Source organism: Neofelis nebulosa, chromosome 15, assembly GCF_028018385.1.
Source record: "Neofelis nebulosa isolate mNeoNeb1 chromosome 15, mNeoNeb1.pri, whole genome shotgun sequence".
Taxonomy (NCBI): Eukaryota; Metazoa; Chordata; class Mammalia; order Carnivora; family Felidae; genus Neofelis; species Neofelis nebulosa.
The window spans coordinates 5105135-5130334 of record NC_080796.1 but is presented as its reverse complement, the minus strand read 5'-3'; the positions used below and the strand labels follow the sequence as shown (position 1 = coordinate 5130334).

Sequence of the window (25200 nt, the reverse complement as noted above, 5' to 3'; positions counted from 1 at the left end):
AGCAGGACTCTGCCACTTACTCCCCCCTGTGCACATCTCCGCGTTATCATCTTGGATGACACTCCTTGCATCAAATAGTTGCTGGCAGCTTTAAATGAGTTAATATAGTTAAAAGCACTTATCATGGTGCTTGACACAAAGAAAGCACTCCATAAATATCAACTGTGAAGGGGGCGCCCGGGTGGTTCAGTTGGTTGAGCATCTGACTTCAGCTCAGGTTGAGATCTCACAACTCGTGAGTTTGACTCCGCGTTGGGCTCTCTGCTGTCAGGGTGAAGCTCACTTTGGATCCTTTGTCCCCCTCTTTTTTTTTTTTTAATTTTTTTTTCAACGTTTATTTATTTTTGGGACAGAGAGAGACAGAGCATGAACGGGGGAGGGACAGAGAGAGAGGGAGACACAGAATCGGAAACAGGCTCCAGGCTCTGAGCCATCAGCCCAGAGCCTGACGCGGGGCTCGAACTCACGGACCGTGAGATCGTGACCTGGCTGAAGTCGGACGCTTAACCGACTGCGCCACCCAGGCACCCCTCTTTATGCCCCTCCCCCATGCATGTTCTCTCTCAAAAATAAACATTTAAAAAATATATCAGCCATGAAGATACTTATCCTGATATCCCAAGCATCCAGCACAAGGAAAGTTCAGTATAAATACTTGCTGATGAGTGAGTGATAACAAAAGAGAATGGATGGATGGACAGCTAGGTGGACAGGTGGGTGGAGAGATGGACTGGAAAATAAATGGATAATTAAATAGATGGATGGACAAATGGATGGATGCAGGTAAAGATGGGTGGATGGATGGATGGATGGGCAGATGGAAATAAACATGGGTAGGAAGATGGATGGATGGGTGGATGGATGGATGGACGGACGGATGGGGAGATGGATGGGTAGATGGATGGATGGAAGTAAACATGGGTAGGAAGATGGATGGATGGGTGGATGGATGGATGGACGGACGGATGGGGAGATGGATGGGTAGTTGGATGGATGGAAGTAAACATGGGTAGGAAGATGGATGGATGGGTGGGTGGATGGATGGGTGGGTGGATGGATGAGTGGATGGATAGATGGATGGATAGGTAGAAGTAAAGACAGGTAGGTGGGTGAATAGATGGACAGACGGATAGAAGCAATGTTGTCATATGGATGAATGGATGGAGAGATGGAGATGTGGACAGATGCATGGATGAATGGATGAACAACCTGGAACCAGAGGGAACTCCTCCTGTATAACTGGAAGCCAGACCCCCTGTGGAAGATCCGGGTCCCAGATATCTCTCACCGGCTGAACCAGAACATCGTTCTTGCCATAGAGTAGCGTGGCCCGGGAGTTCTGGTGCAGGGACTCAACACAGTCACGGGCAGAAAGGGATGGTCGGTCGTCCATGCTGCCACTTGAATGTCTCTTCTGGATCTGGAAGGGTGAGGGGAGGTGGAGGGTGAGGCCTGCGGTGACCCTCAATGTCCCACTCCATTCTCCACCTCCACACCAAGTCTGGCACTCAGCCCAACTCCCTCCCAGGGCCCCAGAGTCCACCCCTACTCACACAGAGGGCTGGACGCTTGGTGGCTGAGTCCTGCCACAGGTGCGAGCTGTGGATGCGGTGCCTCTGGACAAGCTCGTCGGCCGAGGGGTCAGTCCAGAAGTGATCTGCAGTCTTCATCTTGGTGTACTCCAGGGCACGGGGCCCCACTGTGGAGCATACAGGGGCTGGGAATCCATAGCCTTGCAAGTCCACCCTCCTGTCTACCCCCAGATGGGCCACCAACTCACTGCCTCTCCCCTCCAGCCAGTGACTATGCCCCAGGGTCCTGCTAAGGAGAGTCCAGCACAAGAGCCTGAGAGCAAGAGCCAGGGAACAGGTAAGTTTTGATGGAGAAGGCTAGAGGGAAACGAGAGAGGCCCTTAGGAGGTGCACCAGTGAGCCAAGATCAGAGATCCAGATGAAGCTCAGAGCCCTGGACCACTTACCCAACAAAGATGCAAGGATGGGGCCATCCACCGGGTCCATCAGGAGGGCTTCCTTCTCATAGTATTTACTAGCAAGAGAAAAGGACGGGCAGGTCTGGATGGGAACCAGCAGAGGGCGCACAATTGACACTGACCTGATGCTTAAGAGCAGACTGAGTTCAGCCTCCCTCTTGTTACCCAGTTAACGCTGTAAGCCTCAAATGTCCCATCTGTAAAATGGGGGTAATAAAAACATATATCCTAGGGCCGTCAGAAGGACTTTAGAGGGGCACCTGTGTGGTTCAGTTAAGTGTCTGACTCTTGATCTCAGCTCAGGTCGTGAGTTCACGCCTCACGTAGAGCTCCATGCTGGGTGTGAAGCTTACTTAAATTAAAAAAAGGGACTTTTGAAAGAGACAACAGATGTGGGCACTTAGTACCATGCCTGGCACATAACTGCTTAATACATGGCTGTGATACAGCCTTAATGAGAGTAACGGGAGTAATAATTAGAAGGCTGCTTCTGGCTGCTTCTATCAGCTTCTATCACATCTTCCATTTCAGGCGCCAAGTGGCTTGGGAGCTCAGATGATGTCAGCTCTTCTAATATTAGTGAGGCAATAAAAGGCTTTTTAGCTGTGGTGTGTACGGAAAAGCTATATTAACAGGACTTCCTGCGCGGATAACTATGTGGATGACGCTGGCCTGACGTGCTCACAAGCGCCCCCTGACTTCTGGCTCTTCAAAATAACTTGTCATATGGGCAAGACAATGTTTGTGCTGAGTGTTTTCGGGTTTTGCTTCTTTGTTTGAGCTGTTGTGTAGTGCCTTCTAATTCTCTGCAAACTCCTACAAGCTAGGAACCGAATTTTAGAGTTGGAAAGGACCTTGCTCTACCTTCCCAAGGGATGTCAGGCTCAGGGAGGGTAAGTGACTTCTTGGAGGCCACACAGCAGGTGGATGCAAGCTATACCCAGCCAGCTTGGGTGTTCCCATCCTACAGCAGGGGTCGAAGAACACAGGATCTGCAGCGAGGCAGACTGAGTGGGAGCCCAGGTCGGCCACTCCCACTCTCACTGTGTGTCCCTGGGCATGTGACGACTACCCTCTCTGAGCTTTAGTGTCCTCAGCTATAAAATGACAAGAATGACAGAACCCACCTGCCCAGGTTGTTAGGAGGATTAAATATTGACCTGCTTTTACAGCAACAGCACAGACTCTGACACCAGGGAGTTCTTGCTAAGGGGTGGCAACATCACTGTAATTTGACCCCAGAGGAATCTTCTATCCACCAGGATACTGGCTGAAGCCGAACGGACATGCTCTGTGCGTTCTCAGCAGCAAGTTTATCCATTTTGGTGTCAGATCGGAAGGTAAAACTTCAAGACACTTTCCACTCTGCCACTCAGTCTCTATGCTGAAAACCAGCACTGTTGCATGATCATAAACCCTGGAAATAGTACCTTAAAAACTAGCAGGTGGGACTGGGGGCAAGATGTCACCATGGAGGGTAGCTCGAGGGAGCTTCTTTGGGGTGGTAGGTTTCATTGGAACAGTTCTGTGTCGTGACTGGGGTGTTGGTTACACAGAATTATAGACTGTATTTATACTAGGAGTAAAATACATATACATATGTAATTTTTATTAAATAGTTAAATAATACATATTTAATTAAATAATACATATATGTATTTATACTGAATTTAACTATGCTAAAATTCCATAGAGCTAGACAGAAAAAAATGAGTGTACGTAAAAACTAGTGAAATCCAAAGAAAGCATGGAGTTTAGTTAACAGTATTGTACCAATGTCAATTTCCTGTTTTGGTATTTGTACTATGGTTATGTAGGATGTGATCACTGAGGGCAGGCGAGAACTCTTTGTGCTAATGCTACAACTTCTATGCAAATCAAAAAAATTAAAAGTTTAGACAAAAAAAATAAAGAGATAGTTTGGCACTGCTGCTCAAATAAATTACTCCTTCCTTCTACCGACTCATTCGGCAGAAAACACAAGGTCATATGCCAAAGGCGATAGCTACAGAGGCCCGCACCCATGCGAGGGCACGGGGCAGAGACGTATCACATTTTACTAGAAGGTGAAGAGATTAATTGGACTCCAGAGCCTGGATTTCTTCCAATTTGTCTCCTGCCTCCTGGCTTTGCACCTGCTATTCCCTTGGCTGGGAACACTCTTTTCCCTACCCACTTCACCTGGTTAATGCCTACATGCTCTTCGAACGGATGATTAACTGCCAGGTCTTCCAGGATTCTTTTCCTGACCACCCAGAGGAAATTAAACACCACCCACCTGACTTGGAATACTCACCACATATTACCACAATTACTATTTTCCTGTTTTCCCTGAAACTATGTGAGGTTCGTGAGAGGAAGGACTCCGCTCTCTCCTTTCATATATATTTTCCTAGCAAACAGGCAAAGAATAAAAGGTAATCATAATACCCACTGCATGTGAAGATGTGGTTAAACAGGCACTTTCAAATACCGAGAGCTGAGGAGATTCTCAGATATTTCCCTCATCGTCTTTTCTCTTTCCCACTCCCCCTGTCTATCTCTCTCTCCCCATCTGTCTATGGCTGGAAGGAGTGTTAGCAATGAAGAATCTCAGGTTATACAAAAGCCCACATTCTTCAGTGGCTCCTCTGTGCTCTTAGCATAATATCCAAGCTCTTAACATGACACTTAAGACCAATGTATCTCCAACATCTCGGTTAGTGCCCGGCACATGGTAGGTGCCCATTAAATAGTTACTGGATGAATGAATGCATGGATAAATGCTTGCCAAGAGTACTCACAGTCTAAAACCTTTACACCAGGTTAATCTCAGCTAGAAGAGAAAATGTAAAAAAAGTATCATACATTTCCAAAACACTGTGTACTCACTAGCTCCCCTTCTCACCTCTTCTCCCGAATGGCAACAATCCCTGTCCCATTTATTAAAAGAGCAGCAGAGACACAGAGAAGCTACATGACTCTTCTAGGACCACAGTTAGCAAGTAGACTGTAGACTTCATTCATGGGAGGAAAAAGATCCCTAAGATTGCAAGATCCTTGTTCCTCATTCCAAATTTGAAGATCCTGTATTAGCAGGAAGCACCTGAATAGTCCCAGGTTCTAAGCTGGGCTCATTTAGATGCAAACATCCAGAAGGCCTTTATCTAATTGCTTTCAAATCAAGTGCACGTCAACAGGAGAGAAAAGAAAGTTGCTTTGTGCCATAGGGTGCAGTTCCCACAATGGGCAGAAGGTGGCGCCAGAGCACGCCACGGCGGCTGCTCTTTCTCACTCACCTGCTGTTTTCCACCAGGTAATGCACAATTTTGTCCAGAACCTTCTCAAACAAAGCAGTGCGGATCCACAGGTGCTTGATGGCAAGTGGGGACAGGCTGGGCAGCTTCGGCAGCTTCCGCACATTCTCCTGGAGGCCCTGAATCTGGTTTCGCCTTCAAGACCAGTACAGAAGGAGGAGGAATATTCTCAAAAAAGGAGATCCAACAGGACCTCCTTTTGCATATGCAAACAGCAAAATGCCCAACCTCTCTAGGGAATGAAGGAACGCCAACTAAAACAACAAAAGCCCACCTTGCTCCTGGCAAGTGGGTGACGTGTTGAAAAAATGATAACACCCAGTGAGTGTGAAGATGCGAGAAAACAGACATCTTTATATACTGTTGTTGATGGGCAAGCCAGATTCTCAGGGCGACACTTCTCTTCATCTCTCTCTCTCATTCCCTCTCTCCCTTTCCCTCTCTCATGAATGAGCAATTGCATGAATGAAATGAATGGCTCTCTCCTACCACCTGGCATGGGTATCTCTAATTCCTCCATGAGAAAGTCATTCCCGATATTATGGAAGGCCCATGGAAATCGCTCCCTTTCGGAAGTTATCAGCAAACACTTGGGAATTTAGCATACGGACTGGAAGGCACCTTGAACACCAAGTGGCTGAGGAGTCTGATTCCGAAAGGGAGCCGGTGACGCTAAGTCCACAGCCTTGCCCGTCCCACAGTTGTGGCCAGCAGCTCTGGGCTGGCAGGCCTGCAAGGGAGGGAAAGGACCATCTCCCACCCGCTGAGGTGGAGTGATCACCCACGGCACACACAGCACGTGCGCCTCTCTCTCCTTCTCTTGCCCGTGACACACATGGCGAATCAATCCACACATTCTTTCCTGTGAAGCCCAATCACAGCTCCGGAATCTTTCACAACAAGGTCCTGTGGGCGGCTGCTAGCACCAATGGGAGCTGAAACCTCTTTGCCAGCCCTGACCAGGCTCCAGACCGCGGTTCTGGCCTAGAGTCAAACTGTGCGGGTCGGGACTCTGGTGGGAGGTTCTCGCGTACATGCCCTCAGGCCCCGCCCCCGCGGAAATCAGCCCTCCAGACATGTGAGTGAAGTCACCGTTCCCCTTGTTGCCTCAATGTCAGCAACCGGTCCATGCAGATGGAGACCACAGTAGTTTCATTAAACTTGGTCTTCCTGCATGCGGAATGGGTTTGGCTAACAGCAGACACTTACTCATTCAACAATCATTTCTTGAGCATTTTACCAGGTGCTGGGCACTGTCCAGACACGGGGGACAAAATGGGGAATAACAGATTTTAGTGGCCTGTTCTCATGGAGTTCAGAGCCAAGGAGGAGAGATAGACAACAATCAAGTGAAAAGTACACAAAGGAATGAATAATTACAGGTGGTGATAACCACAGGAGAGAAAATAAGCAGTGATATGTAAGAGAAATGGGGTGAGGGTTGGAGTTTACCCATAACTGAGGAAAGGTCTGAATGATGACAAGGCACCAGCCCTGGAAGGTGAGGCGTGTGAACTGGGTGGTAGGTAGAGCATGTGCAAAGGCCCCGGGGTAGGAAAGAGTCTGGCGGGTTTGAGGAGCGAAAGCAGAGTGCAGACAGTGCCAGGAGGTGCGGGTTCTGGCAGAGCTCAGGGAGGAGCCTGGACTGTCCCCTGCGGGAACGCTCCAGCCCATACCCCATGCTCCGCACTCACACGCTCTCGATCTGCTGTTCCAGGTCCTGCACCTTGCGGCTCAGCTCTTCGGCCGGTGGGAAGTTCTTGCCCACTTTCATGAAGAGAGCTGCAATCTTGTTGCTGCGCAGAAAGCCAGCCTCCCGCCGCCGCAGCCCATGCAGGACGCAGGCCTCTACAGCCGCTGCAGGGACACGATGGTCAGCAGGCCCTGCCCTACCCGTGCTCCCCAGCACCCAGCCCAGCTCAGATCTTCAGCCACACACAGGCGCCTTGGAGAGCGGGGCGCCCCAGAATCGCAAAATCCACGAAAGCATCAAAGGAAAATCACGTACGTCTGTCTGCCTTCCACTCCCTCAAAAGGGAGCAGGAGAGCTTAGCAGTTAACCTGTGTTTGCTGCCCAAGGTCAGATTGTCTGTGTTCATATCCTCTCCCAGACACTAACCGGCTGCGTGACCTTGGGCAATGACTTCCTCTCTCTGTGTCTCAGTATCCTCATCTGTGAAATGGGAAAGTACGAACAGGCCTCTGACATGGTTGCAGCAAGCGAGGTGGGGAAAATGCACGGCAAGCGCTTCACATAGTTCGGCACATAGTGAGCGCTTCAGGGACGTTAGCGGTTACGCCTGTCGGTGAGGGAGGGGAGGCCGACCACAGGACTGGTGGGCTTTACCTGGGCTGAAGAATCACATGATCGTCCCCACCATTGTGATTCCAGGAACAGCTAAATCATGGATCCCATTCCATCTCTGCCACAGCCGAGGAAGAAAGGAACGCCATCTCCAGGTCTCAGATGTGGAAACTGAGGCCCTAAGAGGGGAACTGAATTGCCCAGGGCCACCCAGACGAGCTGGGATCCAAAGCCAGGTCTGAGCCCAAGGTGTGCTCACAACACTTGTGCCGCCACAAAGGATCTGAAGAGAGGACTGTCATCATCTTCCCATGTCTGTGTTTCCCCTGGACACCCCGCCCAGCCCTGCTCAGAGCAGGAGACCTGGGCAGTAGCCTGGGCTCTATCACTGACTTGCCTGAGTGTGACCTCAGGCAAATCGCTTTCCCTCTCTGGGCCTTAGTGTCCCCCCCACCCCCCTCCCCCCAGGAAACAGTCCCTGTGCAGGCCATTCTGATGGCCCCAGTCTTATTTCTGGTACTTTCAGCAGCGCTTCATTGAGTATTTTCTTATCTTCTGTCTTACACAGCAGACTGGGAGGGAGCTCACTCTGGTGTATCATAGGAGCATAATCGACGTTGATGGAAAAACTGAGCATCTTGTAAGAGCTACTCCTTATTGGGTATCTGCTGGGTGTGAGACCAGTGTGAAGGTTTACCTTACCTAATCCTTGTGGAAAAAACCCAAGAAGTGAGAGTTCTGGTTACTGTGACTCCACAGAAGGAATACTCCAGCAGCCTGAGGGTTAAGAGCCCGGCCCAGGTTATGTTGCACACAAGGAGAAATCCCGAGAGGTTTGGTGCAACTGCTTGTCTTGGTTTCTTTTTGTTGGCAATTATTTGACTTTCTTCAAGACCTTATGATTACACTTTTTCTTTTAAGGAGGCTCCACGCCCAACGTGGGGCTGGAACTCCCAACGTTGAGCTCCAGAGTCCCATGCTCTACTGAATGAGCCAGCCAGGCGCCCCAGCGATTACGTGGCTTTGAACGGAGGCCCACCCTACTGCCTAATCTGCCCATGGGTTTAATATATTCTGGGCGAGCATCTCGGAAATATCTTCATTTTTGCTTGCACACACTACACTTTTGTTTAGACTGCAATAAGTTAATTAACTGTTCAAGCACTGGAGACATGCCTCGCGTCTTTCTGACAATGGCTCGTAAGGCACAATGGAGCAGAGACACCACAGGGAGCCCCTGCAGGCCTCACCCTGCCGTGACATCACCCTTCCTCCCTCATCCAAACACTGGGGTTGGAGTTAGAGAATCATGATTTTTATCCCGTTCTATTCCTCTAAATCTTCAACGGGTGAGCATGGCCGCACACTCTGAAGTATGCCTATTATTTTCTTTGCAAATAGAGATGTCCAGGATAAAAAAAAAAATTAGGCATATATACATTCTCACATTAACATTTATGCGTATACACACATGTACACATGCAGACGTATATATATATATAGACCTATATATACACATACAATATATAAACACACACACACACACACACGTATATATGTAATTTAAATAAACACATCTCACTTTAAAAAGAAATCTGGGGGCGCCTGGGTGGCTCAGTCGGTTAAGCATCCAACTTCGGCTCAGGTCACGATCGCATGGTTCATGGGTTCGGGGCCCGCATCAGGCTCTGCGCTGACAGCGTAGAGCCTGCTTGAGAGTCTCTCTCTGCATCTCTCTTCCTCTCTCTCTGCCCTCCCTCTGCCCACACACTCTCTCTCTCCAAATAAACTTAGGTTTTTTTTTTTGTTTTTTTTTTTTTTGCCAAGGTCACCCAACAAACAAACGGCAGAGGAGGGATTCGAACCCAGGTCTGCCTGGCTGCAAAGGGGCTAACCTGACAGCACTGGGCTCCCATGTCACGACATGTGCTCCCATGGGTAGTGCCTCCAGCCATCTGGATGAAGCTGAGGGCCGACCAGGTCTCCTCGCTCTGGCCTCTCCTCGGGGCCAAGAGCGCAAGAGGGGAGATACAGCACGTCCTCCACTGCGAGACACTCCAGTCATGGAATGAAAAGGTTTTCAGGCAGAAAGAAACATCCCTGCTTATACATACACATGGATCAGAAGCTGAACCCTGACTGTGGGCACACGTAAAACGTGTGTCTGTAGCCATTGTGGAAGGACAGTAAGAACCTGGCAGCACGGTTATCTCTGGAATCTTGTGAGCACAGCTGGTTCAAGGATACAAGTCAAGCTCCGAGCCCTAGGCCTGCCTCCTCTGCTGAGCCAGCTGGACATGATCCTTTAGGATGGATCAATGGCTCCCAATTCCCTATGGTTTTAAAGCCCATCCATCCTCCCCCTTCATTTGGCAACAGCCACAGGCAGGGTGAGGAAAGGGTGCAGAGTGTGTCGTCAGATGCACGACCAGTATCACTAGGGGGATGGGCAGCCGTGAACTGAGCCCACAGGAGGGGAAGACAGTCCCTCCAGAGTGAGCAGTGACCAGCTCTTGCTGGGTACACAGGCCATTCTTCCTTTCTTCTCTCGACTTCTCCGTGGTTCCAAATTCCCTCACAGAGCCCCCCGGGGATCCAAACATAACTTCAGAGTCACAAAGTCAAAACACGGTGTGAGAATCCTTGCACAAAGACGCCACTCCCCCAAGGCAGCCCACAGAGAAAGAAGCCCCTCTCCAGGTCAGGGTCCACGGACTCACCACAGAAGGAGATGATGTGGCTGCTGTCCTCGTGGGCGAACTTCCGTGTGACTGCCTCCTCCATGATCTGCTTCACCTGCAAGGGCAGAGGCAGTTGGACGGGGAGACCCAAACGCGACCCAGGGTGCGGTCATCCCCAAGGGCCGTGTCGTCCTTCCTGGCCCTCTGAGGCCACCTGGGGTGCTTTGATAACTTGTCTCCTTCCATGCCCTCCTCATGGCGCCTTCGGTAAGTCTGAGGCCTGGGGCCTGTGAGAGCATCGTGTTTTGCTGAATTATCTCTTCAGGCTCTCTGCGTGGCTGGTTCTTCTCAGGTGTCACACGAAATGTCATCTTCCTTGAGCCACTCATCTGACACAGCCCTGCCCTGACACCACTCACACCTCGTTACAGTCCATTCTGGGTACATATGCTACTCCTGTCCTGTTTACTTGCTTACTATTACCTTCTTCTAAGATGTAAATTCCCTGAGGCCAGGGCCTCACCTATCTTCTTCACTTCTGTATCCATGGAGACCAAAACAGTGCCTGGCACATAGCAGGTGCTCAATAAATATTTTTGGAAGCAAGGAGGGAAAGAAAAGAAAAGAAAAGAAAAGAAAAGAAAAGAAAAGAAAAGAAAAGAAAAGAGAAAAGAAAAGAAAAGAGAAAAGAAAAGAAAAGAAAAAAGGAAAGAAGGAAGGAAGGAAGGAAGGAAGGAAGGAAGGAAGGAAGGAAGGAAGGAAGGGGAAACAAGCATATAAAAGAATCAGGAAGGTATAGTGATAAATCAGGCCTGGAATCTAGCATCTCTGGGTTCCAATCCCTGCTCAGGCACCTCCAGTTGGGTCTGTGACCTCAATTTGGGAAACCGAGGCTCAGCAAAGTGAAGCAAACTTGCCCAGAGAAGTAAAGCTGGCCCAGAGCAGACACCGAATTCCAGGCTGTCTGACTCCCTGGGGGTGTGTTTTCCTACTATCCTCACACGCTCAACAAATCTTTTTTGAGAGCCCCTGATGCACCAGGAGTGAGCGACACAGTGCTGAAAGGGCAGCCGTGCCTCTGCTCACAGAGATGACTCACCAGTGGCCTGAACACCCTTCTGCTTTGCTGGATTCTGGCCCCCGGTCTGCCCAGCCCCCAGTCTGCCCAGCCCCCAGTCACCATGGGGCTTTAGCCATGCATTTCTCCTCTCTAGAGGCTCAGTTTCACCACCTTGAGGTTGAGAAGGCCAAGAGAGATGACCTCAAAGGCCGGTCCCAGCTCTACATCGCCAGGGCTGCGACATGGGGTAACAGGAGCAGTTCTGAATCCAACCCCTCCATGAGCAGCCGCTCCCTTCCTGGCTGCCCCGTGACCTACTCGGCCTCAGCCAAGCCAGCTCAGCAGTGCACCCACCAGAGAGCGATCGCAGGCTCTCCATGCCCCTCTCCCCTTCCTTGCGGGTGCCTCCTGGAGGGGAAAACAGAACTCAGAGCATCCCTGGCCATGCCCTGCAGTGTCTGCCCCACACAACCGAGTCAGCACTCGCCCTGTGAACAGCGCTGACCTCTGAGCTCAGCGAGCTCTAAGCTGGGCTTCGCCAGTGGCATTTCCAAGTCTGAAAACTATCTAGCCAAAGCCCTGGAACCGGCACTGTTTACACGTGTGGAAACTTGAGGGTTGGGAGGCAAACTGGCCTACTGAAGGCCACAAAGCTCGGAAGCCATGGCTGGACTTTTGGCTCAGGACTTTTTTTTCCCCCCATCTCAGCTCCAGCTGCCATATCCTGGCCACTGTGGCTACTGATTGTGTTTCCACAGGCAAATCACATCACCTCTCTGAACCTTAGTTTTCTCGCTGGGTGAAGGGCGTACAGGAACAGCACCTGCCTCATGGGGCTGCGGGAAGACTGAAGGTAACGCACACCATGTGCTGAGCACAGAGCCTGGCGCACAGGGTGCCTGCAGTGTTACTTGCCTAAAACCTCACTTGGTCTCTCTATTCTGGCTGAAACGGTAACCTGTTCAGGAGAATAAAATTCCCCTGCTTCAAGGGTCCCCACAGTGGCTGCTCTCGAACACCCATCAGATTGATAAGCCCAGAGCCCGATGCGGGGCTTGAACCCATGACTGTGAGATCACGACCTGAGCCTTAAGACTCTTTTTTTAGGGGCACCTGGGTGGCTCAGTCGGTTAAGCGTCCGGCTTCAACTCAGGTCACAATCTCACGGTCCGTGAGTTCGAGCCCCGCGTCAGGCTCTGGGCTGATGGCTCAGAGCCTGGAGCCTGCTTTCGATTCTGTGTCTCCCTCTCTCTCTGCCCCTCCCCCGTTCATGCTCTGTCTCTCTCTGTCTCGAAAATAAATAAACGTTAAAAAAAAAAAGACTCTTTTTTTAAAAAACGCTTATATATTTTTGGAGAGACAGAGCACAAGTGGGGGAGGGACAGGGAGAGAGGGAGGCACAGAATCCAAAGCAAGTTCCAGGCTCTAAGCTGTCAGCACAAAGCCCAACGTGGGGCTCGAACGCACGAACTGTGAGATCATGACGTGAGCTGAAGTCGGTCCCTCGACTGACTGAGCCACCCAGGGGCCCCCATAAGCGACTCTTAAATTCAGAGAACAAACTGAAGGTTGCTGGAGGGGAAGTGGGTGGGGGGATGGGCTAAATGGGTGATGGGCATTAAGGAGGCCGCTTGTTGGGATGAGCACTGGGTGTTGTATGGAAGCCAGTTTGGCAATAAGTTATATTAAAAAAAAAAAAAAGAGAGAGACACTCAACTGACTGAGCCACCCAGGTGCCCCAAACCATACAGAGTCTCCAACAACCAACGGGTCAAAGAAGAAATCACAAGAGAAATCAGCAAGTATCTTGAGACAAATGGAAAGGAAAAGGCAACGTATCAAAATCCAGGGGATGTAAAGAAAGCAGGGTACAAGGGGCATCTACAGCTGGAAGTGCTTATGTTCAAACAACAAGGAAGGTCTCCAATCAACCGTCTAACTTGACACCTCGAGGAACTACAGAGGAACAAACAAAACCCAAAGCTAGCAGAAGGAAGGTCATCGCAATGCCACAGCAGAGATAAACAAAAGAAAGAAAAGAAATACAAGGGTAGGTTTTAACAAAACCAAGAGTTGAGTCTTCCAAAAGATCAGCAGGATTGACAAACCTTTAAGCCAGACTGACTAAGAGCAAAAAATAAGAGATAGAGAGAGAGAGACTCGACAAAAATCAGAATTAACACCAATCCTCCTCAAATTCTTCTAAAATAATAATAATAATAATGGAAGAGAAGGGAATACTTGCGTTGCATGAGGCTGACATTACCTTGGAAAGCAAAGCCAAGCAAGTCATGACACAAACACTGGAGACCAATGTCTCCAATGAGTGACTCCATCAGAAGGCTCAACAAAGGGGCGCCTGGGTGGCGCAGTCGGTTAAGTGTCCGACTTCAGCCAGGTCACGATCTCGCAGTCCGTGAGTTCGAGCCCCGCGTCAGGCTCTGGGCTGACGGCTCGGAGCCTGTTTCCGATTCTGTGTCTCCCTCTCTCTCTGCCCCTCGCCTGTTCATGCTCTGTCTCTGTCTGTCCCAAAAATAAATAAAAAACATTAAAAAAAAAATTAAAAAAAAAAAAAAAAAAGAAGGCTCAACAAAACACTGGCAAACAGAACTCGGCAGGATCCGGAGAGCTCCACATGTGCCATGACCAAGTAGGACATTCTGCTAAGATGCAGCGAGGGTTCAAGACACAAAAACCGACCAACCCAAGACACCAGCATTAACATACGAAGAGAAAAGTACCACATGGGCATCGCGGCTGATACAGAAAAAGAATGTGGCAAAATTCAACACCGTTCACCATAAAAACTCTCACCAAACTAAGAACAGGAAGAAACTACCGGTCACGTATGAAAGTCATGTAGGAAAAACCCAGAGTTACCATCCCATGCGATGGTGAAAGACCGAAAGTTTTTCCTTCAAAGTCAAGAGCAAGACAAAGACCCCTCTGCTCGCCTCTTTTACTTCACGTAGCATTGGAAGCTCTAGCCAGATGAATTAGGACAAGGAAAAGAAACCAAAGGTATGCAAATTGGAAAGAAAGAAGTGAAATGATCTCGGTTGATCTTATGCGCGGAAAACGCTAGAAACTCCACATGAAAACTGTTAGCAGTCATAAATAAATACAGCAATGTTGCAGGATACAAAATCCATACGTGAAAATTAGCTGTATTTCTAAACACTACCGATAAACAATCCCAAAACAAAATGTTAAATATTCTGTTTACAACAGCATCAGAAACAGGGGTGCCTGTGTGGCTCAGTCAGTTAAGCGTCCAACTTCAGCAGAGGTCGTGAGCTCGCGGTTTCTGAGTTCGAGCCCCACGTCAGGCTCTGTGCTGATATTACGGAGCCTACTTCGGATTCTCTCTCTCTTCTTCTCTCTCTGCTCCTCCCCTGCTCATGCTCTCTCTCTCTCTCTCTCTCAAAAATAAAGAAACACTAAAAAAAAAAGTAGCATCAAAAAGAATAAAATACTTAGGGATAAACTTAACCAAGGAGGTGAAAGACCTGTATATCGAAAGCTACAGTAAACCTACTGAGAGAACTTTATTATTATTATTATTATTATTATTATTATTATTATTATCGTTATTTTTAATGTTTATTCATTTTTGAAGGAGAAAGAGACAAAGCATGAGCAGGGGAGGGGCACAGAGAGAGAGGCAGGCTCCAGGCTCTGGACTGTCAGCACAGAGCCCGATGCAGGGCTCGAACCCACAAGCTGTGAGATCACGACCTGAGCCGAAGTTGGATGCACAACCGACTAAGCCACCCAGGCACCCCAAGAGAACTTTTTAAAGATGCAAATAAATGGAAAGGCTTCCCATGTGTTCAGAGATTGAAAGACTTAATATCGTTGTCAATAAAACCCAAAGCAATCTACGTGTAATCGCCATCAAAATCCCAATGGCATTTTGTTGATGTTGTTTTGGCGTGGTGTTTTTGGTTTTGGTTTTTGGTTTTGTTTGTTTTTTTGCAGAAAAAGGAAAATCTATCCTAAAAGTCATAAGGACTCCCATGAATAGGCAAAGCAATCTTGAAAAGGAAGAACAAAGCTAGAAGTTTGGTATTTCCTGACTTCAAACCTCATTATAAAACTATGGTAATAAAAATACTAGCAAATTTTGAGGTACCAGCATAAACACAAGTGGTGAAGAACAGAGAGCCCAGAAATAAACCTTCATGTCTATCAGTACATATGAAACGATTTTGACAAAGATGTCAAGACCATTCAGTGTGTGTGTGGGGGCGGGGCAGTCTCCTACAAATGCTCTTGAGAAAACTGGATGTCCACATGGAAAAGAATGAAGTGAGACCCTCACCTGTACCATACACAAAAATCAACTCGAAATGGATCAAAGGCCTAAATACCAGAGCGAACACTACAGAATTCCTCAAAGAAAACATAGCAGAGAAGCGCCATGATTTGGCAACGATTTCTTGGCTGTGACACCAAAAGCAGAGCGGGCAAAAGTAACATGAAATAAAATGGACCACGTCAAAGTAAACAAACAAACTTGCGTACATCAAAGGACACAATAAACAGAGTGAAAAGGCAACACCCATGGAATGGGTGAAAATACCTGCAAATCGTGTATCTGCTAAGGAGCTAACGTCTAGACTGTATGATGCGTTCCTACAACTCAACAACAAAAAACAACCTGATTCCCAAATGGGCAAAGGTCCTGGACAGACACGTCTCCAGAGAAGATAAACACATGGCCAACAAGCACATGCAAAGATGCTCAACATCATTCATCATCAGGGAAGTGCAAATCAAAACCGTGATGAGATACTGACTGCCTCACACCTATTAGGATGGCTCCTATCGAAAAATGGAAAATAACAAGTGTGGGTGCACATATGGAGAAATCGGAACTCTGGTGCATTGCTGATGGGCACGTGAACTTGTGCGGTTCCTAAGGAAAACAGGATGGCAGGTCCTCAAAAAATTAAGCAGAAAATTCCCATCTGATCCAGCGGTTCTCTTCTGGGTATATACCCCAAAGGACTGAAAGCAGAGTGTTGAAGAGAGATTTGCACACCCGTGTTCACGGCAGCACTATCCACAACAGCCAAGGGCAGAAACAACCCAAGCGTCCATTGATGGACAAATGGATAAACAAAATGTAGCAGACACATTCAAGGCAATATAACTCAGCCTTAAAAGGGAGGAAGTTCTGGGGCACCTGGGTGGCTCAGTTTGTTGAGTGTCCGACTCTGGATCTTGGCTTGGGGCGTGGTCTCATGGTTTGTGGGATAGAGCCCTGTGTCGGGCTCTGCACTGATGGTGTGGAGCCTGCTTAGGATTCTCTCTCTCTCTCTCTCTCTCTCTCTCTCTCTCTCTCTCTCTCTCTCTCTCTATGCCTGTCCCTCCTTCCCTCTCTCTCTCTCTCAAAATATACACATAAAGTTAAAAAAAAAGGAACATGCCAGTACATGCGTGAACCTTGAACATGTCACGCTAAGTGAAATAAGCCAGGCACAAAGAGACAAAATACTTATGAGCGGTGCCTAAAGGAGGCAAGTTCATAGAGACAGAAAACAGAATAGTGGTTGCCAGGGGCTGGGGGGAGGAGAGAAAGGAAAATTATTACTTAACGGGTACAGAGCTGTAGTTTTGTGAGACGAAGAGAGACTGACCACACAACAATGTGAATGACTCAGCACTACTGAACTTAAAAATGATGAAGGCAAAATTTTATGTTGTGTATTTTACCACAATTTTTACAAGTGTGGATACTGTGTGTTAATATAGTGTAAATAAATATTTTGCAGTTGATTTAAAAAATAATTTGATGTTTATTTTTGAGAGAGAGAGAGTGGGGAAGGGTCAGAGAGGGGGAAGCAGGCTCCAGGCTCCATGCTGCCAGCACAGCAAGGTGGAGGCTATCAGCAGGTAGAATGGAGAGAATAAGTCCCGAGAGTGGCACTTTGTGAAGTTCTCTCCTGCCTGCCTTGCCTCATGGGATCATCCCAACAGTTCAGGGTAATACTCTCCCCATGTACAGAGGAGGAAAACTGAGGCTCTGGGGAGGAGGACACTCCGTGCAATGGACTGAATGTTTCAGTTCCCCCCCAGATTCCTATGTTGAGATTCTGATCCCCAGTGTGATGGGGGTATTACGAGGTGGGGCCTGTGGGAGGTGATGAGGTCATGGGTAGGATCGGTGACCTCAGGAAAGAGACCCTGGAGAGCTCCCTTCCCTCTTCTGTCATGTGAGGACATAGAGAGAAGACAGCTGTCTGTGAACCAGGAAGCGGGTTCTCAGCAGACACTGCTGTTCTCAGCACAACAAGGAAGTTCCAGGGGTGAACCTGGTACCTAGAACTATAGACAGAGAAGCACAAAAACAAGGGTCTGCAAACCGTTTCTGTAGAGATCTACGGAGTAAGCATTCTTGGCTTTGCTGGCCACTGGTCTCTGTCTCAAGTATTTAACTTCACCCTTGGATCCGGAGAGCGGCCATATGCCAATGAATGAGCGTGGCTGTGTTCCAATAAAACTTTATTTACAAAACTAAGTGGAGAGCCGGGTTTGTCCTTTGGGCAACAGTTTGCTGACCGTGAAATAATAAAACACCATGTACCTGTTGGTCTTGGCCCCCAGTTCCCCGCACAGAGCTCCTAAAACCCTGGTAATTTCCTAAGTGATCACAGCACTAGGGGCATCTTCTATTCTACCAGTTGATCTTTGACCTCAGTTCCTGACACACAATTTCTAAATCCCTTGGACTCTCCTGGGTGAGAGGAATGTGCTTTGTTCTAATGAGGTGATGCCTGGCGGGCGCCTGGATCGCTTCGGGATGGGGACTGGTCACCAGAAAGACCAAGCTATGATGAGAAGCTTGGAACTTTCAGCCCCATGCCTCATTCTCGCGGACGGGGACAGGGAGGCAGACTGAGTCCACTCTTCACCATGTCTGTGTTAATGAAGCCTCCATAAAAACCCCCAAGTATGAGGCTTGGACAGCAGGCTGCCGAACATGGAGGTGACGGAAGGGCGTCACAAGATGACATGGAGGCTCTGTGCCCCTCCCCCAGACCTTGCCCTACGCACCTCTTCCATCTGGATGTTCATCTGCGTCCTGTATCGTACCTTTTTGTCACAAACCGGTGAACCTAAGTGTTTCCCTGACTCCTATGAGCAAATGATCAAACCTAAGGAGGGGGCTAGGGGAACCCCAGTATGTGGCCATCAAGAAGTACGGGGATGGGGCGCCTGGGTGGCTCAGTCGGTTAAGCGTCCGACTTTAGCTCAGGTCATGATCTTGCAGTTCGTGAGCCACATTGGGTTCTGTGCTGGCAGCTCAGAGCCTGGAGCCTGCTCTGGATTCTGTGTCTCCCTCTCTCTCTGCCCCTCCCCATATTTGTGCGCACGCGCTCTCTCTCTCTGTCTCTCTCAAAAATAAATAAATAAATGAAACCAACAAAGAAGTACAGGTGACAATCTGAGACTTGCACCTGAAGTGGGGGACAGTCTTGCAGGACTGGGGCCCCTCACCTGTGGGACCTGACACTGACTCCAGGCAGCTAGCGTCAGACTCGGTTAAGGGGCGGCCACCCAGCTGGCATCGAAGAACTGCCTGAGGTGTAGCAAACCCACACACCTCTGGTGTCTGCGGGATCGTCCAGGAAGAGCATGGGATCAAGGAGAAACACACAGGAGTGTGTTTCTCCAACTCACTGATCCTGCGTGAGAATGTCTGGCACCACTGGCCTGGCCCAGGCTGCCCGCCCCGGTGTCACAGAAGGGGACAGCACGGGGGGGAGGGCTAACGCAGCTGACCACCCCACACACAGGGCCAGCCCCAGCTCTTCCCAGTGGCCAGCCCTCTCTCAGGCAGCTTGTAGCCCTCCTGCCAATGTCCGCCTGCCCCTCAGAGGCGGCCATCTGCCCGTCGCCTGCCAGAGTGACTGTGACGCAGGGGCCCTTCTGTCTGCCCGCGTCCTCCCCCGTGGCTAGTGCAGTGACCGCCAGGACCCACGAGCTCCATCCACAAAAGGTTGCCGGAATGGAAAATCCCTAAGCTCTAAGTTCTGGCTGTGGCTGCGAGCACTGCCCCGAGGGGCCTCAGTTTACCCCTCTGGCCTCAAAGACCTACCCAACTCCCACTTTCCAGGATGCCTTCACCTCCCCAGCTGTGATGGGCTCAACTGTGTCCCTGCCCCCCAATCACATGCTGAAATCTTAACCCCTAGGACCTCAGGATGTGATCTATTTGGAGCCAAGATCTTTACAGAAGTAATTATGTCACAATGAGGTCATGAGGGTGGGGCCTCACCTGGTGTGACTGATGTCCTTATAAGAGGAAACTGGGATGCAGACCACCACAGAGGGAAGGCCACATGAAGACACGGGGAGAAGAGGGCCATCCACGAGGAACGCCGGGAACAGAGCCTTCCCTCGTGGCCCGCAGAAGCCAACCCTGCTGACATCATGACCTTGGACCTCCAGCCTCCAGCACTGTGAGAAAATACATTTCTGTTGTTTAAGCCACTCAGTGTGTGGTACCTTGTTATGGTGGCCAGGGCAGACTGGTACTCCCACCATCCGTATCCGCAGCATCCTTCTCCCTCTGAATGAGCTTTTCTGTGCCAGCGAACGAATGGATGAATGAATGAATGAATGAATGAGTGATGAATTAGTTCTAGGGTTACCTATGTCATTAACTCACTATACCCTCTCCACAGCTCTGTGAGGCTTGGTTCTATTTTTATTAAAAAAAATTTTTTTTAAGTTAGTTTACTTTTGAGAGAGATACAGAGAGAAAACACAAGTAGGGGAGGGGCAGAGACAGAGGGGGACAGAGGATCTGAAATGGGCTCTATGCTGAGAGGAGTGGAGAGCCCGATGTAGGGCTTGAACCCACAAACCATGAGATCACGACCTGAACCGACTTTGGACGCTTAACCCAACAAGCCACCCAGGCACCCCATGGTTCTACTTTTATACCAATTTCTCACACCATGAGAGTTAAGATCAGAGAGATTAAGCAACAAACCCGAGGCCACACGGTGAACAGGAGGCCGAAGCAGAGGGTCAACCCAGGCTCTGGATGCTATTCTAGAAGCTTCAGCCAATGGCTTGTCTTTGAAAATAATAATAATGCTCCAACTTACCAAATGCACAGCACTGGGCTAAGCATACATGGTGTCATGGACTGGATGCTTGTGTCCCCAAAGATTCACATGCTGAAGCCCTGCCCCAGCCCCTGTGTGATGGTATTTGCAGGTGGGGCCTTTGGGGGGAAATTATGGTTGGATGAGCTCATGAAGGTGAGGCCCTCAGCATGGGATTGGGGTCCTTAAAAAAAGAGGAAGAGGAGAAGAGCACAGGGAAAAGGTCATCTACAAGCCAGGAAGACAGCCCTCGCCAGGAACTGAATGGGCTAGCACCTTGGCCCTGGACTTCTCAGCCTCCAAACTGCAAGAAATCAATGTCTGTTTAGGCCACTCCATCTGTGGTGTTCTGCTTCGGCTGCCTGAGCTGAGACACAGGGCCGGCCCCCCATAATCCTCACAACACAGTTCCCAGGTGGCCACCACCAGGCTACTTGACAGACAAGTGCAGAGGTATTGGTTACTGCCTAGCCAAGGGCATCAGAAAATCCAAGGTCACCTTGCTGAGGTTTGTATGCTGGTCAATCTGACTCCAAGGGGAGCCTCTACCCACCACACTCAGCCCCAGAAACAGGAGTCAGATGTACTCCCTGGGACTGCCGGCCTCAGGGACATGACAGAAGACACAATCCCTTCCTTTTCCTCTCCCTCTCTCCAGAAGGCCTGGAGGACCCCGTAGTCACTGCAAGTGGTGGACAACAGCACTGATGCGTTTATTCCACATCTCAGCACGAGCCAGGATAGGGTCTGGGGGACTTCTGCTTCTCTGTGTCACAGGATGGCTGGGCCCAGCAAAACTAAGATTCGGAACTCAGCTGTAGGCAAAACCATGGCCAGGGGTCTTCGCTGGGGGTTCTGTGCACTTGAGGGATCCAAGAGGGTTTCTTGGCCGGGGGTCGAGGCACCACAGGACTCAGAGATAGGGAAGGGAGGGCAGTGGCGGCCACGAGAAAGCCTCTGTCCCCTCCCTGGCTCCGTGGGCAGGTTCTGATGATGTGGCAGGTGCCACAATGTGCCACACAGACCGCTTCAGGACTGGAGGCTGCTAGGAGGGCTCCTGGAGAGCCCTCAGCTGCCAGTCCCATAGAGGACAGGGATCCCTTCGGCCCCAGGGAGAGCCTCCACCAAGGTCTCACTGCTTCCCCAGAGGCCACCATCCAGTGAAGGGAACGTGTAGGCTGTGAAGGTCTGGCATCCTTGCCCCCAACTTGGGACAGTGTGAAGGGCCATCCCAGCAAGACTGGCAACTCCCCACGGGGCTTCCATGAAAGCCTCGTGACCCATCTTCTCCCTTGGCCCACTGCCGCTTGCTTCACTTGGCTCCGCTGGGTGTTAATCCCAAAGGCACACCCTAATAAAGCTGCATGCTGACCTCCATCTCGGCGACAGCTGCCACATAGGGACCGCCGAGATACAGCACGGGTGCATCTGGGCAATAGTCAACAGGGACGAGTTGCAAACCATTCAAACACCAGTGAATTCAGCGGGACAAAGGCCCGGATACACTGGGTGCACAGAGCAGCAGGGATGGAGTCTGACGGTCCTGCCCAGGAAGACCTTTCGGTCCAAAGAGCCAAAAGGTAGGACAAGCTAGGACAGGTACAGGGCAAGAGTGGTGCTGACGCAGGGCCCAGCAGCACCAGCACCAGCTGAGAACCGGCTGGAGATACAGATGCTCGGAAGCCACGGAGGCAGCAACTCTGGGGTGTTAATCAAGCTTTCCAAGCTACTCTCAGGCATGCTCACATTGCAGTGGGGCATTTCAGAGGAGACAGAAAACTAGCAGCCAAAGTCCTTAGGAAGAGACTCCGCAGTCACGGCTCCTGTCTGGGGACCTTCCTCACACAGCCAGTCCCTTCTGGCCACCTCTCCTTGCTTCCCATATCAGACTGGGGCAGGCAACAGTTCCCGGCTCCCCACTATTCCAACCGCGGGGTGCTGCACCCTTCTCCCCACCCACCCCACCCTGCCTTGGTCAATAGCACCCTTATTAAATTCATCTTCATGTGCTCCGTTTGGAGGAATCATCTGTTTCCTATTGTTACCCGGACTGTATACACACGTTGTCTCAAGTCCAAACCCCACAGAATGAAGGTTGTCTGTTTGTAGCTATGGACCCTGAAACTCAGACAGGGTAATCCCCAGGGAAGGCAGGCTCCTGGGGATGGATCTGGGGCGGGGTGGGCAGTGGAGGTGGGGACACAGCACCAAGGGCGTAGTTCTCAGCCTGAGGGAGGGGTTCTGACGAGGGAGGTGCCTCCCCTACTCTGCTGGCTCCCGACTTCCCCAGAAGTTAATAACGCGCTGACAGCCTGAGGCCAGAAGAGGAAATTAAAAAGGCAGGGGGGAAAGCCTCCCCCGGAAGGTCGGTCCCTGCAGCCTCACGGGAGAGGGCACTGTCTCACTACAGGAAGAGGCTATGGCCCAAACTGGCCAGGGGAGGACCCATCCCCGGGGGAACCGACCGCCCCTGTGGGCACGGGGCAGAGGGCCACAGAAGGTCTCTGAAATGCAGCTCAACCACCTTTCCCGTCCCAGGCTCCCAGGCATGAGCCTGGAACTGATCTGCTGTGGAGGTCGACAGCTGTGAGGAACCTCGGGGTGGTCTGGGGGTGGCGGTGGCAGTGTGGCATCCTGGCTCCCTGAACAAGCCCATGTGATTTGCTGAGCTTTGGCCCCAGAATCATGCCTGACTGAGGCAGCACAGAGGCAGTGGCTACGGGTGGTGCGACTGCAGCCACAGAGACCTGTGTTTGCATCCAGCTCAGCCCTTCCTGTCCAGGGGTGAGGATTCAATGGGGTGTTATTTGCAAAAGAGGAGGCCTGGCTAGCACATAGCAGGAGTTTTATGATGCTGAAAGCTCACCGTTCTTCTTTTCTTTTCTTTTTCTTTTCTTTTTTTTGAGCACTCATGGTGTTCCTGGGACTGTTTATGGCATGACAACCCAAGATAGATTACTGACATAGTCCCATTTTAGAGATGGAAGAAACTGAGGCAGAGAGCTATTAGATAACCCACCCAAGGTCATGCAGAGGAGGCAGGATTCAGACCCAGGTCTTTATTCTAACAAAGGCCTCAAAGCAGAAGCTGGAGACCTTTTGAAATAGTTTTGTTACTCCAGCTTAAGAGCAAGAGAATATGTTTACTGATCACCTACTATGTGCCATGTACTTTGTACAGAATACCTTATTTAATCCTCACAAAAATATTATCATCCCCATTTTAAAGTTTTTTTTTTCCAGAGAGAGAGAGAGAGAGAGAGAGAGAGCGCACACATGTGTGCATGTGAATGGGGGAGGGGCAGAAAGGCAGGAGAGAGAGAGAATCCCAAGCAGGCTCTGTGCTATCAGCACGGAGCCCGATGCAAGGCTTAAACTCACAAACCACGATACCATGACCTGAGCTGAAATCGAGAGTCAGATGCCTAACTGACTGAGCCATCCAGGTGCCCCTCTCCTCCCGGTTTTAAAGATAGGTAAACTGAATTGATGCGATTTGGCCTAAGGCACACAACCAGGAAAGGCCGCAGCCAGGACCTGAACTCAAGGTCTGACGGTCAGCTCTGCCTCCAACCTGCCCAGAAATGGGTCAGGCCCTGTGAAATCCCAAAGTGCTGAGAAACCTATGAGAAGGGGTTCCTCAGTCTTGCCCAACGTGGGGACCAAAACAGCACTGAAATAGGAGTCAGGAGACCTGGGTCACCCGGATATGACTCTAACAACCATGCCTGTGGGGGTCTTTTAGGCAGGGGGAGCCAACTTCAAAGGTCAAAGTGGTCAGAAAGATTTCGTCTCTGTCTAGCATCCATTCGGAGTCCTCCAACATCTGCCTGCATTCCTCCAAATGATGGGAGCTCACTTCTTTCGAAACCAGCTTCTTAGCTCTAACGACAGGATGTTAGGAGGCAGTTGAGAGGCTAGGAGCCAGAACGTGGTGTCACTGAACTGGTGTTGAATCCTTGACCCCTCATGATGCTGGACAAGTCTCCCCACCTGTACCATGGGGTGGTGGATAATAGTACCCCACCTCATCGGCAAATGAGACAGCACCTGGCACGTAGTAGGAATTGTACAGGCAGGAGCCACTCTTAGATGGCAGCGACCGTAGGGTTCACGGCCTGGCCCACACTGGATGCTCACGAGTGTGAGTTAGGTGAGCAGGCAATTGCGAAGGGGCTCTTAGGCTCTGTTCACCCACCCCAGCTTCTCATCCACAGGTTATTTAGGACCTAGGTGGCCTCTGGGGCTGTGACCCCACCCCTCCACGTGCCACCAGTGAGCACAGGCCCAGCACACTTCCAGCCCCACCCTGCAACCATTCAGAAACCAGCCCCGTGCTCCCACCCTCCACCTGCAAATACCGAAACAACATATAGGAGGTGTAATCTCAGGAGGGAATCAGGCAGGGAAATCCGGACCAACCCGCAAAGCCGGAAGAGAGAGCTCCCGGGCCTCCGGGGCCTGCCTTGTCTTCTCTCCTCACTCCCACCACCTGCCCACCCACACCAAGGTACCCTCGTGCTGCCCACCTTGAACCCTACCAGGTTTCAGATCAGCCACTACTCCCCGCTGCCTCTCGGCACGGTTCTGTGCTCACCCCTCCAGTGCCCGGATAGGAATAATACAGCCCAGGGTGCAGAGCTGTCAGAAGGATTATGGAAAATCTGGGCAGAGGGCCTCACGGCACGCAGCTGGCACCATGTAAAGGAAGGTGCCTGAGGGAAGTCAGTAAAAACTTGAGTT

General features: G+C 50.3%; 1 protein-coding gene across 1 annotated transcript in view; it reads right to left on the bottom strand.

Moving 5' to 3' along the window:
* LOC131495892 (small G protein signaling modulator 1-like) overlaps positions 1-25200 on the bottom strand; it is a 51535-nt gene that overhangs the window by 3486 nt on the left and 22849 nt on the right. Inside the window, exons 2-7 of the mRNA XM_058701063.1 lie at positions 10312-10387; positions 6981-7143; positions 5269-5421; positions 1979-2046; positions 1554-1699; positions 1289-1420 (exon numbers count right to left, since the gene is read on the bottom strand). Coding sequence (XP_058557046.1) covers positions 1289-1420; positions 1554-1699; positions 1979-2046; positions 5269-5421; positions 6981-7143; positions 10312-10387 — 738 coding nt within the window. The remainder of the gene's footprint in view (positions 1-1288; positions 1421-1553; positions 1700-1978; positions 2047-5268; positions 5422-6980; positions 7144-10311; positions 10388-25200) is intronic.